General features: G+C 38.0%; 1 protein-coding gene across 2 annotated transcripts in view; it reads left to right on the top strand.

The window, feature by feature from the left end:
* Nucleotides 1-9,979, top strand: part of DRL1 (KTI12-like, chromatin associated protein) — a 226,785-nt gene extending 216,806 nt beyond the window's left edge. For both annotated transcript variants that reach the window (XM_089416423.1, XM_089416424.1), the window contains exons 8-9: nucleotides 9,354-9,442; nucleotides 9,546-9,979. In XM_089416423.1, coding sequence (XP_089272549.1) covers nucleotides 9,354-9,442; nucleotides 9,546-9,711 — 255 coding nt within the window. In that variant the 3' untranslated portion in view covers nucleotides 9,712-9,979. The remainder of the gene's footprint in view (nucleotides 1-9,353; nucleotides 9,443-9,545) is intronic.
* Nucleotides 9,980-16,292: the final 6,313 nt, after the last annotated feature.

Raw genomic sequence — 16,292 nt, 5'->3', positions numbered from 1 at the left:
ATTTCACTCACATCTTCCGAAGAAAATTTGCAGGGAAATTCTATAGCTAATTGAGAAGGAATTGGTGACATATCCAACAGTTTGAATTGTGGGGGACGCAAAAACTATCAAGGAGGGCGTAACACCAAATTTGGGTAATTCCGGGAGGTCAGAATTAGCCCAAATCATTTATGGGTTTTGTTGGACTAGCCTCAAGGAGTCTACTCCTAATTTTGCATAAATTTTGGAGGAGTTTTGGTGCCCCAAAACAGGAGGATTATTTAGCAGAGAGTTAGGAGGAGGGAGCTTAAATTTTGGGCCCCGGGTGGTTAGTAGAATTTACCAAAACCCTTTCTGGGTTTTTATGGGCTTAATGTGGGGAGACTCCAACAAAAATTGCAAAAATTTATGGGCACTTTTGAGCAGTGTTGATAATATATGTATTGGCAAAATAGCGGCGAGGGTCCAGAAAACATCTTATCGATAAAATCGGCAAATATTGGCAAGCATAAAAAATGCATAATATATTCATTTTTTTTTTTATCATTTTGTTAAGATTTTTAAACATATAAAACAATAACAACATGGAATAAACACATTGACACATAAATATGAAGGAAGCATTGATATATATGATGTCAAATAGAAATGATACATCAAAGGTAATACCAAATCCTGTTGATCCGTGATACTTGTCCAATCAAGGATTCAAATGTGGAGAACCAATACAAAATAACATCACATATATAAAAGTATCTCATCATCATGAGTTATATGTAGCAAAACAAATAAAACTAGTAGCTATCTGTCTGAAATCAGTGCCCTCTCCCCCTTTTACGAGAAAACATGATGGGCTGTTTGCCAGGCCTGCCCCTAGCAGTAGAAGGCCATGGCCCTGCCTCTGCATCTAATGTCAAATAATGAGTGCTAGGTATGGAGTTGTGCTCTCCTATATCTATAGTAGATGGTGTTGATGCTGATGCTCCCACAATCTCCTCCTCCTCCTCTGCCTCCTGCTCCTCCTCCGAGTCCTCCTCTTGCTGCCCCTATTCTAATGGATCATCTGGCTCTAACCATGAAGGTGACTCCTCCAAGATGGGCTCCTCAGACTCCACCCTCCACTGAGACAATACATCAATATTGTCTAAGGAAATGGCATCTGGATCCATTGGTGCTTCTATTTGCTTCACTCGAAGTCGGATATTGTAATGCACATACACTAAATCATTGAGGCATGCGAACTCCAACCTATAAGAGTGTCAAAAAAACTAACGAGCCTCGAGTCTTGACACTTGAGGGTCATAAATTAAAAATTAAAAATTACAATAAATGTAATTGCTCAACTGAAGGCTGAAGCTCAAAGTTATACCTGTTGTGCTTTTTTGCGTGTATTTTCTCAAATACACTCCAATTGCACTCACACCCTGAAGAGCTACATGTTTGACTCAAGATTCTTATGGCCAATTTCTGCAAATTTGGTGCCCTTGCACCATAGCTTCGCCACCAAATATCTACAACAAAATAAAGAAATAAAAAAGTCAAAAACTTAAAACATAATTAAACTTTCAAATAAAAGTTACATAATTGAATTTTAAAAATCTAGAATTATAAGTAAGGAAATTCTAAATTGAAAATTCTAATTTCTAATGAGTGATGACTTGTCACTTACGTGGCATGAAGAGGGTCCTTTCCCTAATAGCATCATCAAAGCCAAATAGGCCAACACAATCCCAATAAAACTGTATCTCGCGATTGATTTTGCTACGAAGCTCAAGATTAGGTACCATCCTCTGAATACAGGAATATAGCCCTTCCATCGCCTCGCCATCAAAATCAAAGGCGTATTTGTATGAAAATGCGGGGTTGAGGAAGAGTGCTGCTACCTGAATGGGTTGATGAAGCATCCCTGTTCACCAACTATCAATCACATTCCATAACATCATATGCCTATCAAGCCCAACGGAACCCTTGTCTACATAAAAAGAACGAATGGCCTCCTTGGCCCTATCCACGACCTCATACAAATAAGCCATTGCAAGCTATTCTCCATCTACCAATCTCAGAACCTTTACTATAGGTTCACTAACTGAGCATGCTTCTTCTACTCCTTGCCAAAACGTGTTAGAGTACACCATTTTTGCAATGGCTCTCCCATCCTGTCTCCTGCTGTATCTACAATCATGCTAGTCATGAGAAACAAACATTTGCTTCAACTTGAATTGGCATTGAAGCAAAGACTGAAGAGTAATAAAGTTTGTGGCAAAACATGTGATTGCAGGACGCTGCAACTCCTTGTTTCTTGTGTATCTCCTCATGAGGCTAAGAACAAAAGCATGGTTATAAATAAACTTGGGGACACTCCTAGCCTCCTTGATGAAGGAGAGTTTCCCCATAATATATTCAAGCAACAAATTGATACAATGTGCTACACATGGAGTACAAAACAATGTGCGATGCCTCTCCATAAGCGTCCTGATGGCAGACACATAATTAGCTGTATTGTCTGTTATGACTTGCACCACATTCTGCACACCAATCTCTCGAATAAACCCATATAACAACTCACATATCGTTGTTGCATCTTTGATATGTGCTGAATCCTGATGCATCCACTGATTTAATAAACATGGTACCTTTAGGACAATGTACTAAGAAATTTAGAAGGGTCCTACCCTTCCTGTCTGTCCAACCATTAGACATCATTGTGCATCCAAAAACTTCCCATGTTTTTTTCAACTCCGCAAATCTAGACTTGATGTCCTGCTTTTCTGCTTGAAGAATTGGCCCCCACAACTCCTCATATGTAGCACTTTTGTACCCTGGGCCCACAACAACAATAGCATCACACATTTGTTGCCAAAATGGATTGGTTCTGGTGATATTGAGAGGTAAGTTGCTCCAAAAAAGACACCTCCCCATAACTCTATTTGCTTCTTGCTTCTTTTTTTTAACAATTGATTTTATGGAAGGTTGTGCTCCATGTCCTATTCGTGGAACAAAAAATGATGACCTCGCACTAGTAGTAGCAAGTGATGCTGTGGAGCCCCTCCCACTACCCTCAGTGTCAAAATTAGAAGAAGATATCCCGAAAGATCTACCTGCACGTTCAACCTTGTTTCTTTCTGCCTCTTCCTTATTTCTGTCTTTTTCATCGATTGCTTCAAGAGCTTTTTTTATAAGCTTCGGACTAGAAACTGTACAAATCCCAACATCACGTCCAGAGAGTCTAGCCAGATGGTATTTCAATTGCGTAACCCCTCCTGTCATCATGGTCCCACACAATTTGCGTGATAGATATGCCCGATTTGTCCCACCATCAAGCTCCCCATACTCTCAAAATGGGTCCAAGGCTTTTGGCAGATTTGTAGTGAGCTAATTCAAACCTAGGGCACCAAAAAAAAATTGGAATTAATGATTAAAGTTACTCCACCCATACACAAAAAATAATAGGTAATGACTACCTCATTTTACAAAATAATTTTTTTGCTACATTATTTGCAATGTGAATTCAATGAAAAATGACAATAAGAGGGTGCATTTGAAGGTTAAAAAAAGAAATGGAGTTTGCTGTCCAAATATGGAGAAAACCCTTGCATTGGCTCATGGGCATGAAAATCATAGCAAATGAAAAAAAAAGAAGCAACAAAATGTTGGTAGGCAAAGAGGCAAGCAAGACATAGAAGGTTGTGCTCCATGTCCAGTTTGTGGAACAAAAAATGATGACCTTGCACTAGCAGTAGCAGGTGATGCTGTGGAGCCCCTCCCACTACCCTCAGCCTCAAAATCAGAAGAAGATATCCCGAAAGATTTACCTGCGCGTTCAACCTTTTTTCTTTCTGCCTCTTCCTTCTTTCTGTCTTTTTCATTGATTGCTTCAAGAGCTTTTTGTATAAACTCCAGACTAGAAATTGTACAAATCCCAACATCATGTCCAAAGAGTCTAGCCAGATGGTATTTCAATTGCGGAACCCCTCCTGTCATCATGGTCCCACACAATTTGCGTGATAGATATGCCCGATTTGTCCCACCATTAGGCTCCCCATACTTCCAAAATGGGTCCAAGGCTTTTGGCATATTTGTAGTGATGAGCTAATTCAAACCTAGGGCACCAAAAAAAATTGGAATTAATGATTAAAGTTACTCCACCCATACACAAAAAATAATAGGTAATGACTACCTCATTTTACAAAATATTTTTTTGCTACATTATTTGCAATGTGAATTCAATGAAAAATGACAATAAGAGGGTGCATTTGAAAGTTAAAAAAAGAAATGGAGTTTGCTGTCTAAATATGGAGAAAACCCTTGCATTGGCTCATGGGCATGAAAATCATAGCAAATGGAAAGAAAGAAGAAGCAAAATGTTGGTAGGCAAAGAGGCAAGCAAGAATAACCCTAAATCTATCAAAAAAATCATTAACATAGGGGCTTTTTAGAACATACCTATTAATGGAAGAAATGAATATTGGATTACTGTTCTTCAATCTTTGATCAACAAAAAATTTGTTGTTGGTGGTGATAATGGCTCTTAAACCCTCAATTGCTCCTTGACAACAACCACAATGCTCTCCCCTTCCTTCTCCAACACTCGGAAAACAAAAATGAGAAAGAAAAAATCGTTTTTTTCATTTTCTAGCAGCAGCCCAGCCGGCTTGGCGATATTTAACATCGTTGTACGATATTTTCCCGAAATAGCAACGATATTTCGGAAATATCTTGATAATTTCGGGGAGCGAAAATATCGCGATATTTTATCAGCGATATTTCGGCTCCCTGAAGATATCGTGATATTTCTGAATATCGCCAATATTTCAGCGATATTATCAACATTGCTTTTGAGAGGTCAAATACAAGGTTTTTTCCTGTTGCAGCAGCAGTTTACACTAGGCAGGGTGCAGTTTTTTCTGGGAGCTTTTCCGGCACTTGGAGCCATTGGTTTGTCACCTTGGTTTGGCCTTGCTTGCTGTACAAGCCCAGGTTTCTCTTATCTCAATTATTGTACTCATAATTTATTATATTAATAAAATGGCTTAGAGTTTTTGCCCAGATTTCAGTGTTTATTTGTGTATGGTTGTGCATGCTTGAAATTTATAGCTGTAGCTAGTTCTTTGCTTCTGTTATCTATTGTATTTTAATTTTTTCCATTTGGAACATTACATCTGTTGTTGCCATTTGGTCTAGTAGTCGTCCACTAGGTACTCCTCCTAGGGCCCCTGCTAGATTGAATGGTAACAAGTCTTATAACCACTCCTTCCTCTATTGTCAAGTTTCACTAAAGAAGATTGCACACTATTTAGGCTTATATATAGTGAGCTTGAGTAGAATGATTCTACAATAGAGAGTGTCTAAGGCTTAAGCGAAGCCATTGCAGTCCCTTGAGAATATTGGATTATTCTTATGTGTTAATGTGAAGATGTTGATTGCTGTTACAGAATTTCAGCTTTTCTGTCTGCTGCATTCGTGCTGCTGTTTGTGTAAATCAGATTTCAACTTTTGCAGGGCTGATATCATTTCTTAATATGTGGTGTTTGTAGATCTGTATTTGTTAAGTTTAGGTATCTTCCATGCTTAGAGCAATTTATTTCAATTTTCATAGTTAGCTCAATATCTTTTCCAGATTAGCAATCACATCAGCATTAAAGTAAACTGCAGATAGAACATAAACATAAATCGCAGAAGACAAGCCAAGACAAGAGGACACAAGATGTGGCGCTAGCCAGGGACAAACCCCAATGTGGGGAACCCCTGATCAATTCTTCTTTTATGTTCTTCAATAGTTCAGCAGAGAGAGAGAGATAGTACATTTACAACAGAAGTCAACACTTTGACTTATCTAGATAAGAACAGAGATTATCTGTAGGAAGATGATACATGAGATCAGTGGAAGACATGCTGCTTCAACTGATTCTCCAAGGTGACTCCTTCACCTCTCATTGTGCTGCATCTCGTCATCATGCTGCACCTCACCGTGCTGCACCATGCTGCACCCATCATCACAATGCTGCATCTCATCATGCTTTACTAATCATGACTGTACCCATCACTGTACTGCATCTCCTCTTGCTGCACTATGTTGAGCTCTTCATTGCACTATGCTGCACCCAAATGCATGCTGCAATACCTCAGCATCCTGTTGCTGCTTCCATCACATCATGCTGCACTATGTATCACTGTGCTGCACCCCTGTTACTGTGCACTATGCTGCACTATCATACAGTTGTAGTATACCATGTTGCTGCTTCCATCACAACATGTTGCACCCCTTTTCATTCATTCATGCTGTCTTCAGCACCTTACTGTCCCATGCTGCCCACGCACCTTATTCCATTGTGCTGTACCTAAATATCACTGTGTTGCACCGAAGTCAAACTTTAATCCTCCATGCTGCTGGCTATGGCTTGCGGCCTAGCCCAGCAGCAAGACAACCCAGCTATCTTTAAATCTTCTCTTGCACACTCAGCAATTAAGGTACATGAGACCCCTCCTAAGACTGCGGTCTAGAACAGTGTTAAGGTCTTCACCATAACTTCAACTTGACTGCGTTTAGGGCAGCTTCAATATAACAGCGTACATGACTATTACCTAGAACCAAGACAGCGTAGAGGGCAGCTAGATCCATGACAGCATTTAGGTCTCTCTTCTAAGTCTGTGTTTTAGGTGGCATCTTCTTTAGGCAGCATAGCTTCTTCTTACCCAAGACAGCAACTATGTCTAGGGCATCTCCTTTCCCTTTAGTCCTGTGGCTAGGGCATTCTGCCTTCATGACTGTGTTAGGGACAGCGTTAGGTTCTTTATGACTGTGCCTTGATCTTGTAGAGAACAGCAATTAGGGCATCTCTTAGCCCTGCATTTCCCACACTGTTCTTCCAATTATGACAGCGTATTAAGATCAGATCAAGGTTCTCTTCTTGCTGTGTTTGAGGGTTTCTTTTAGGACAGCGTTAGGGCTGTTAGGGCTTCTCTATACCAGCATTGAACCCTATCCTTGCTGCGATATAAGAGCCTCCTTTTTGGGCAGCGAAGATTCTTCTCCATGAATGTAGATGAGGGCAGCGTATAGATCTCTTTGTCTAGGGCTAGGGCAAACCTCCTAGATCAGCGTATTCTCTTAGGGATTCTTCCTTCCATTAAAACCCAAACGAATGGAGAGGAAGAGATCACAAGAGAGTTGTGAGTGTGTCCAAATGACTTTCAAGGCACCTCTATTTATACTAAAACGTTGAGCACATGTGGGGTTTATTTGGTTGCTGGCCGACCTTGACGAATTGTCCCATAACACAAATAAATTCATATCTCCATGAATACTTATTGGAATCAGATGATCTTTAGATCAATCCTACACCTCTCGATGAGAGGGATCCAAGAAAAATATCAGCTGCCATTAATAAGATGACCCACATGGAGTTTGGCCCTAGTTGCCAATTTTAACAGTATTTTTCCATTCAGTACTTCTGTTTATGCAGATCTGAGCTTTGATTGGTGTTTGAGACTTTCTATTTCAGTTGTGGGACAAATTCTTTGAGTGTGGATCTGTGAATCATGTGGATGTACAACAAATGATATACATTGGCATGTGGTTTTTTCCATTAAGTGCCAAAAGACATAAGTTTTCTTTGTGTTTTTTCTGGTTCTAGTTGGAAATGTATTCTGAAGAGTGTTGTAAAATGATATTGTTGACACGTGAGCATTTTGTGTGGGGAATCTAGTTGATTCTAAACTTCAAGGGGACTAGATTCTCATTGCTGATACTACTTCTGTTTCAGAGGCACAAATAGATCCCTTTCAAGGTTTATTTCATATGTAGACAACCTATGTATAGCCATGTTTCTTCATAGAAAGTGCATGTTTAAAAAGATAGTCTCTGCATAGAATGTGCATGTTTAAAAGGATGGAAAGAAATTCTATGAATGTCAACAAGTGACCAAAATAGGTCAATGATACTTAGAAAGTACAAGAAGGCACAATAATGATGTGAGAATGCAAATGGAAACTCCTACGCACAAAAATAATTACACATAAAAAGAAGTAGAAGAGGTATCTATGTCATCATCATTACACGAGAGGGAGAAGGGAAGAGAGTCACTACTGTTCACCTAAAGTTTAGAGAAAGGGCTTGGAGGATTGATGGAATTCAGCTTAGGAAATTATAGGGTCAGCCAGTTGCTTTATCAGTAAAACAGAATTGCCTTTCAATAGCACTACACTTTAGCTAGATATTAGAAAGTCCCAGGAGATTTGTACTTAGAGACCAAGTGCATCTCTTACTAGGAGACATTCAAACAAAACAATATTTGAATTTAGGTTACAAGCTGTTTCAGGAGACAGTTTTTATAGCTAGTATGTTGCATATGAAGGATTTGGCCTTTTATAATAGATGAGTCACTGTTAGAAGAAATGATAGACAATCCGCCCATATGGTGTATTGAGATTATGTATGGGGCCTTTGATTAATGGTTGTGCAGCAGTACAGCTAGAATTTAAGTTATTTTATAGTTAATAAGAATTTTTTTATGTTGCTTGCAGCTTCACACCTTGAAGATGCAATATCATTCCCCTTGCAGTTGCCTTAGTGCCCATTTTGACTCAGTAGATGCATATGTACTGACTGTTCAATTTTTGGAACTTTTCTTGGAGTTTACCAACACCATTGACTTCTTTTTGGTCAATTCTGGACATCAATAAAATTTGCTCTTTTGCCTGTAATTTTCTTATATTTAACAAATCTCTAGAAGGTGAGATTTATGCAAGTATATTGTATTAGCCCCAAGGATGGGTACATGCTTTACATTTATATTTCTTGTTAACTGTCCAGGTTCTTTTTTCTCATGATCAGGTTTACTGCATTTTTTGAGCTCTGAATACTCTTGACTCTAACACCTTGAAGATGCGATATCATTCCCCTTGCAGTTGCCTTGGTGCCCATTTTGACTCTGTAGATGCATATGTACTGACTGTTCAATTTTTGGAACTTTTCTTGGAGTTTACCAACACCATTGACTTCTTTTTGGTCAATTCTGGACATCAATAAAATTTGCTCTTTTGCCTGTGATTTTCTTATATTTAACAATTCTCTAGAAGGTGAGATTTATGCAAGTATATTGTATTAGGCCCAAGGATGGGTACATGCTTTACATTTATATTTCTTGTAAACTGTCCAGGTTCTTTTTTCTCATGATCAGGTTTACCGCATTTTTTGAGCTCATAGTCTTGACTCTAAAGATGGATAATCCACTCATATTATCTAGTTTTAATTTTAAATGACAGACCGAATGCGGCACACATTATAACAATTGACTTGCATAAGCTGGGGAATCTAGCTGTAGTTTATATATATTGAAGATTGCTGAAGAGACTGGTTGATTGTATTGATGTAGGAAGTGATGAATGCCCTCATTGACTCCCAAGCGCAAGGATATGGAGGTCTTGTAAATAGCACTGTCCTCGGTGAAGGATTGCCAAACATATCCTTTTGTTAAACTAATTCTGCTATAGTATAGAACACTATCACACCCACACACAAGTGCCAATTGTGAGCAAGATGACTTTCCTTGATTCCAACTTCACATTAATATTCGTAGAGCAGTTGGATTACCTGAGCTGCGGAGGTTGCGCAGAACATTTGTAAAACTTACAGGTCAGTCTAGTTTAAGTGGTCCCCCTCCCCCCACTGATGCTCAAAGTGCAAAAAGAATGTTTGTAGATTATTTGAACAGGGAACTTGGTGCCACTTGAATCACGAGCCTTGAATTATTCTTTGTGGGCATTGGAGAGAGAAGGCACACCATTGACTTTTTCTTACAAAGAATTGTCACTTTAGCATCCCAGATTATTTGTTTATCCTGGAGAGATGAGTTCCATTTGGTTTGGATACTTGTATCCAAAAATTTGTGATATTTGTAAGATATTGATATGTAAAATGAAACCGTGGAAGGGAGGTTGTGTCTTTTGTAAACTTGGTATGTTATATGTGGTGCAATGCAATGGCTCTAATATTAGCATATGTTTAAGTGTGTGGGTATTTTCTTAGCCCAATTTAGACATTACTTAGCGTACAGAGTTAGTTTAATTCTCCTGTGCATTACACTTGTTGGACTTCATCAAGGTGATGATATTCAATATAGTTTAGATTGATATATTTTAATGGATATATAACCAAACAAGCTATTTCGGTATCAACTGTGTATGGTGATGAACAGATTCAGTATTTAATTAACATTTCGAGAGGGAATAACTTGATGGTGGAAAATTGAGTGGTTTTTGTTAGTAAAATATAGAGGCAGTTTACTTGAAAGTGTACAAGTTATTGCTTTTGAGGGAAATTTCTGCTTATAATAATTTACAGTGGTTCGTTGGCTAAGCTGATGTTGTGTGTTATGAGGGGCATTTCAACTTCACCCAGCACTTGCACTTGGGTCTCGTCTGCACTCAGTTGGGGTGCTTTTGAATTCAGATTTCCATGCTAGTACAAACCCAATCACTTTTTTGCTTGTCATTACACCACACACCCATGGGTTATGATGTCTTCAATAATTGGTTAGTTTCTACTGTTTTTTTCCTTTGAATTACACAGTTTTTTAATCCCAAAGAAATCCTTGTAGGATCCCCCCTTGCACAGAATATCAGGATGGAGGGCAGCTCAGCCACCAGCCACAATAGCCAGTGTTAATGTAATATCCCCCTACTAATATCACTGATTTAACTTGCAAAATTTTCAAATATTCTTTCCTATGTTGCCCGGAAATGTGGGTTTGGGGACTGGTGGGTCACTTTTTGAAACAGGCTATGTGGATTCCTCGGGTATATATATATATATATATATATATTATATTTTATAAATTATAATATATATGAATTTTGAAATCTTCCATCTCACAACAAGAAAAATAAATCATTTAAGCACTTAAATATGGACATTCACTTTGAAATTTCAAATTTGAGATCAAGTGGAAATTGCATTTTACATATTGAAATGAAGACAATAACTCCTCTCAAGAAGAAAACCAAAGTAGATTATAAAATTAATATATCTGTTTAAAGAACTTTAAACCATAAAAACACACTCTTCATATATGGATACTACTGAATAAACAAGGAACTTGGTATCGAAGTGTTGTGTTGAGTGTGATGAAACATTTATATTATATGGTTATTGACATTGTGGAGAAATTTATTAGCGCAGAAGAAACACAAGGAAATTAGCAGACACTTAAGATAGGAAAACATATTTCTTAAGTGCATATATCCTTTAGGCTTCAGATGACTTGTACTTAATGGTATTTCCACGTTTTTTTAAATGCATATATTCTTTTTAAGGTGACTTGTACTTAATGGTATTTCTATAAAAGGACGTCGTATTTTTGTTAGAGGCATGTATTACTAATTAGTGATTATATCATTAAGAAATAAAATCCAGGAACTAATTCATGGCAAAAAAAGGTTTTAAAAACCCGTATTTTTGAAATGATGGGACTTTAAGACCTCAAAACTTTAGATTTGAAATAATTACTAAGATAGGAATCTTGATAAAAATCATGGCCAAGAAATTTAAAAAGCTTGTATTTCTTTTGGAATGTTGGGACTTCAAGACCTTAGAACTTTAAATTTGAAATGTTCTACTACGATAGGAATTTTTTTCCCTTGTTCGATGCCACATAAGAACCTGTAATGCACCCATTTTTAGGGTTCAACGAACCTGTTTAAGCAAACAAAATCAGGCCACAAGTATTGAATACTAGGTTTGTATGGGAAGAACTCGATTCACATGATTGTGTCTGGGAAGTACCTGCTCCAGCACCCAGTTTGTGGGGACGAGAACTCGGGATGGGTTCACAAACCCCACCCCCGGGTTTGTGAACCCATGCTACAGAGGTTCTTTCAGCAATTTTGTCAAACACGTTTCAAGCAATTATTTATTCAAACACTTTGCATGCAAATGAGGAACAATGCGCAATAAAATTAAGAAACCTTTGTTAATCAATTTTTACGTAGTAAATTCACCAAATAGATACCAAATGCTCCGGCGAAATTTTATTAAACCTAATCAAAGGTTTACATGAAAAATTATTAATTTATGGAACATGGAAGTTGCTTCAACAATGACTCGATTTGGCTGGAAGAAATGGATGGAGAAATAAGTTGCACACAAAGAATGTGGCCTCCAAAAGCAACTATGTCCTCTTCAATAAACTCAACCCTCTAGGAAGAATGTGATTATCTCAACAAAAGTAATGTGGCCTCCTCAAAACAACTCAGCCTCCACAACTAGCATGACCCCAAGAGAAATTGGACTACAACAATGCAATTCGGCTTTCCCATAAATATTTAGTTGCTACCATAAAAATTCAGCCTCCAAAGCAACTTGATCTCCATGAGGAAAATTCGGCCTCTCAAGGAAATTCAACCTAGCAAGAGAAATTCAACTACCTTCAATAAATTTGGCCTCTCAAGTTAATTTCAACCTCCACAAAATCGTCTAGTTGCCATAGATAGAATTCATCTTACCAAAGGGATACAACATCCATAATTAATTTGGCTTCCTCAAGATGTATTTGTCATGCCCAGAAAAACCATTGCATCGCTGCAATGGGTAAATCATCTCTATCTCAAAGCTCCATGATCTTCGGCATAATCAGTTGTCTTCTTCAAGGTAAATCCCTATGAAGAACTTGAGTGATTCTTCCTTTGGATCCACTAGGGTGGATAGTCTCACCATCAAAACCAATCTTAACTAGTTAGGGTGGATTAGTCTGACCACCAAAATTGAATACTCATGAGGGTTTCACTTCTGCACATTAAGCTACAAGAGCTCTCAAATTCAATTTCACAAAAAATTAGATCACTTAGTGAGCTCTAATGTTCCTTTTATAATTTTTATTATTGGAATACCATGGGTCATAAAATGACATCTTGTTTTTAATTTGATTACTCATCATCACTTCATAAATTGCATTAAGTAATTAAATTAATTGATCTTCTTCTTTCGACTAGACTATGAGAATTAGATAGGCTACTAAGTCGACATTATGTAACCATTACTTGAAAAGTGACATTAAAATTGTACCTCCCCGAGATTGCTTGTCCTCAAGCAATTGCAAACTGGGATGCTGCGAAATCCGCTCTCACTCCCATCTGGTATCTTCTACTGGAAAGCCTTTCTACTTGATAATATATTCCTTGATCAATCTACGTCTCAACCTCCTCCCCATGACATCCAAAACATCCTTAGTAATCAAAACTAGCTACCCTTCTTCATTCAATGGGGGTAAATGTATTGAAGTGGTTGTTGGAGAATGTAGTAGGGCAATTATTAATTCAATTTCTCCTTGATCTTAATAATTACTTGTGAACTTTACTTTATCTTCTTATGTTTCTTTTTTAGATCTTCTCATCAAACAATTATCAAGAACAAAAACAATAACGATAATGGACATAGAAATTAGGCTGCAAGCCAGGGCAAAACCCTTAGAGGGGAAAACCCAGAAAATTTCCTCTTCTTATAGAATCTACTTTAAATGAGAAAACCAAGACCCAAACCTCAAGAACAAGACCTCCTCCTAGCACCAAGTTAGCCCTCCAAGAAACCCTTCCAATTAGGTCAAAGTCAAACCAAATCAACAAGAGTCAAACCCTTCTAGAGCTGCACCAAACTCAAAATTTTGGCCCCCAACTACTATATTTCGGACCTGTAGTAGGTTTGCAACTTCAGCCTCTGCAAGAGCTAGTACCTTCGGACGTGTGAGAGAAATTTGGGCAAAACCTTGACCAAAAAAATTCGATTTTTCTTCCTTCTAGCTCCAACTTCTTTTCTCCTTGCCTTTCTTGACTTCTTCCTTGAATTCACACTTCAGATCAGAATTCTTGATTGCAGATCGAATTGTTTTCCAAATGAGGTCAAACAACTTCTATTTATACTCATATGTGGAGGTCGAACAATCCTCTCTGGGTTGACTTGTCTCTGACAGGGCTGACTTGTGCTAGGAGGCTTATTTTGACTTTCTTGACTCAAAATAAATTATTTTTCATGATACATCTTGTGCAGATGGGTCTTATATACATGACATTGACTCTCTTGACTAATGACAATACATATTATGGCATGACAAACCCTAGAAGCATGAAGAACATGCTTTACTTAGAAGACCAATCAAAAGAAGCATGAAACCCATGCGTTAAAAAAAATTATTTTTCTTTCTTTTTCTTATTACATAAGATATATATATTGCCCTGAGTACAATGACAATTATGAAGTCTAAAACTAGTTACATTTTCCAACACTCCCCCTTAACTAGGAAGGTATTCATAATTGTACGACCGGTACAAGGTTATTCTCAAACTGAAGAGTTCTCCTAAGAAGAGTCAGATTGGTAAGCCATCTTTAAACATCAACATCATGACCAACATTGTCAACATAGTAAGGCCTTAACTTGACAAGCTCTTTCTTATACAAGAGCATAATGTTGGGAGGCTTTACGTGAGATACCACACTACCTCTACAAGGTACATACCCCATCTGGATGTTCACTAGGTATGTCCTTTAAGGACTATTCTTGTCTTGGATTCCCAATCCTCAAAGAATATTGGTCCTCTTCGACCACTCTTATCTTGGATACCTGTCCAATCCTCAAAGAGTGTCGGTCCACTTCCTATCTTGGATTTTCTATCCTCAAGGAAATCACAAATGCTTATCCAATCCTCCAACTACCATTCTCTCTTCATGGCCTTCACTTAGACATACGACTGTTAGTCCTGGCCTAGTGCATGACACATGAAGAAGAGAATACAAATGTGATGTTTATCATCACTCCCTCTCAACCAGAGAGGAGATCCCTATTCCCACTTGATTTAGGGAATAAATCCTTGCTCCTTCACAAATATTAAGGAGACTTCATACTCCCTCTAAAGTATAGAGGAGATTCTTTCACTTCCTTTCAATTGGGAAGTCATAACCACAAGCTCTCTAGCTTGTTTCCATAAGTGTATCAACTACCAGTTCTTCATGGAGATAATTGTGTGGTTCATTTTTCCTTTGTATCGCATCATATTGAGCTTCTTTCTTCTTAGATGTTGTAGAGCCATATTCTTTATTCAATCTTGTGATAGGATTCAGGCCATCAATTTGTAATGAATGAAATTTATATAAAAATAAACACAAATAATGTAAAAAAAAAAAAAAAGATTAATGATTAATTAGTTAGTAATTAATGAAAAGGTATGTCCTTAAAGGACATCACTGTTTGTGAAGGGGTACTTACCTGGCTATATATATACAGGACCCTCATTCTCATTTTTATCATCCTACATCAATTCTTTATATAATATACAATTTACACTTACTATTATATGATGGATGTATTTGTCTACGAGGTATTTTAATATTTCTGCTACGTATACGACTAGTGGTCATTACATTGGTATTAGAGCCACGTCTAATCCGATCTTTGGGCATCCACCTATCGTCAACCATGTTGCCGTCGTGATTAAGGTGTTCGATAGTCTTGGAGATTCTCCATTCCACCGGATTCACTGCCAGGCCTTGGGCCATTAAAAAAATTTAAAAACGACTTACCTACAGAGCGCATCGCTTGATAACCATAATCGTCCGCCTCACCTTCTCACCTACCACGCGAAGCAGTGCAACCCCACCAACCAAGTCTATTTAACATGTATTCATGTGCATATTGGTTTGTGACATAATTATGTGATAATTTCAGTAGGCTGCAGGCTTGCTCTTGCGCATAATCTCCCAGTGGCTTACGACGATCGTTTCAGTGTCATCGAGTGGGTTTGTCGACAAGCTATGGGCATGAGGTCAATGCAAGCTCAAAATCGCGGCCTCTGTCCTCTGTCCCGTCTGCTTCAGCAACAGTTCCATCGCTCGTGCCTCGCGTCTGCTCATTCCACGTTCCTTCTGCCTGTGCCATCAACCATCAGTGACCCTGAACCTTCCCATCCCCGCCTGTTAGCTCCTCCATCCACCTGCAGTTCGTTGTCTCCCTTGTGGTGACCATTCCTTCCACTGACCACTATGGGCGCACACCCTTCTGACAATGATTACACCACATGTTTTCCCACGGATAAATCAACTCGGTCGAACAACGTATCGTTTTGTGCAGTCGTTGTTTCGAGCAGACCATTAAAACTAAGCGTATATATATCAAACTTATCACAACTATTATATTACATATAGTTATGATTAAAATTAATTAAAATTATATAAGTTAATTAATATAATTAATTAAAGAAATCAATTTGGTTTAATGGTAAAACTTAGTAATTGGTTAAGAGAGGTTAGGAGTTCAAATCCTATTCCCTCT

This window comes from Pinus tabuliformis, chromosome 3_2 (assembly GCF_031772625.1).
Source record: "Pinus tabuliformis cultivar Carrire ecotype Pingquan chromosome 3_2, CPIR1, whole genome shotgun sequence".
NCBI classification, from domain to species: Eukaryota; Viridiplantae; Streptophyta; class Pinopsida; order Pinales; family Pinaceae; genus Pinus; species Pinus tabuliformis.
This window is presented reverse-complemented; position numbering and strand designations above follow the sequence as displayed.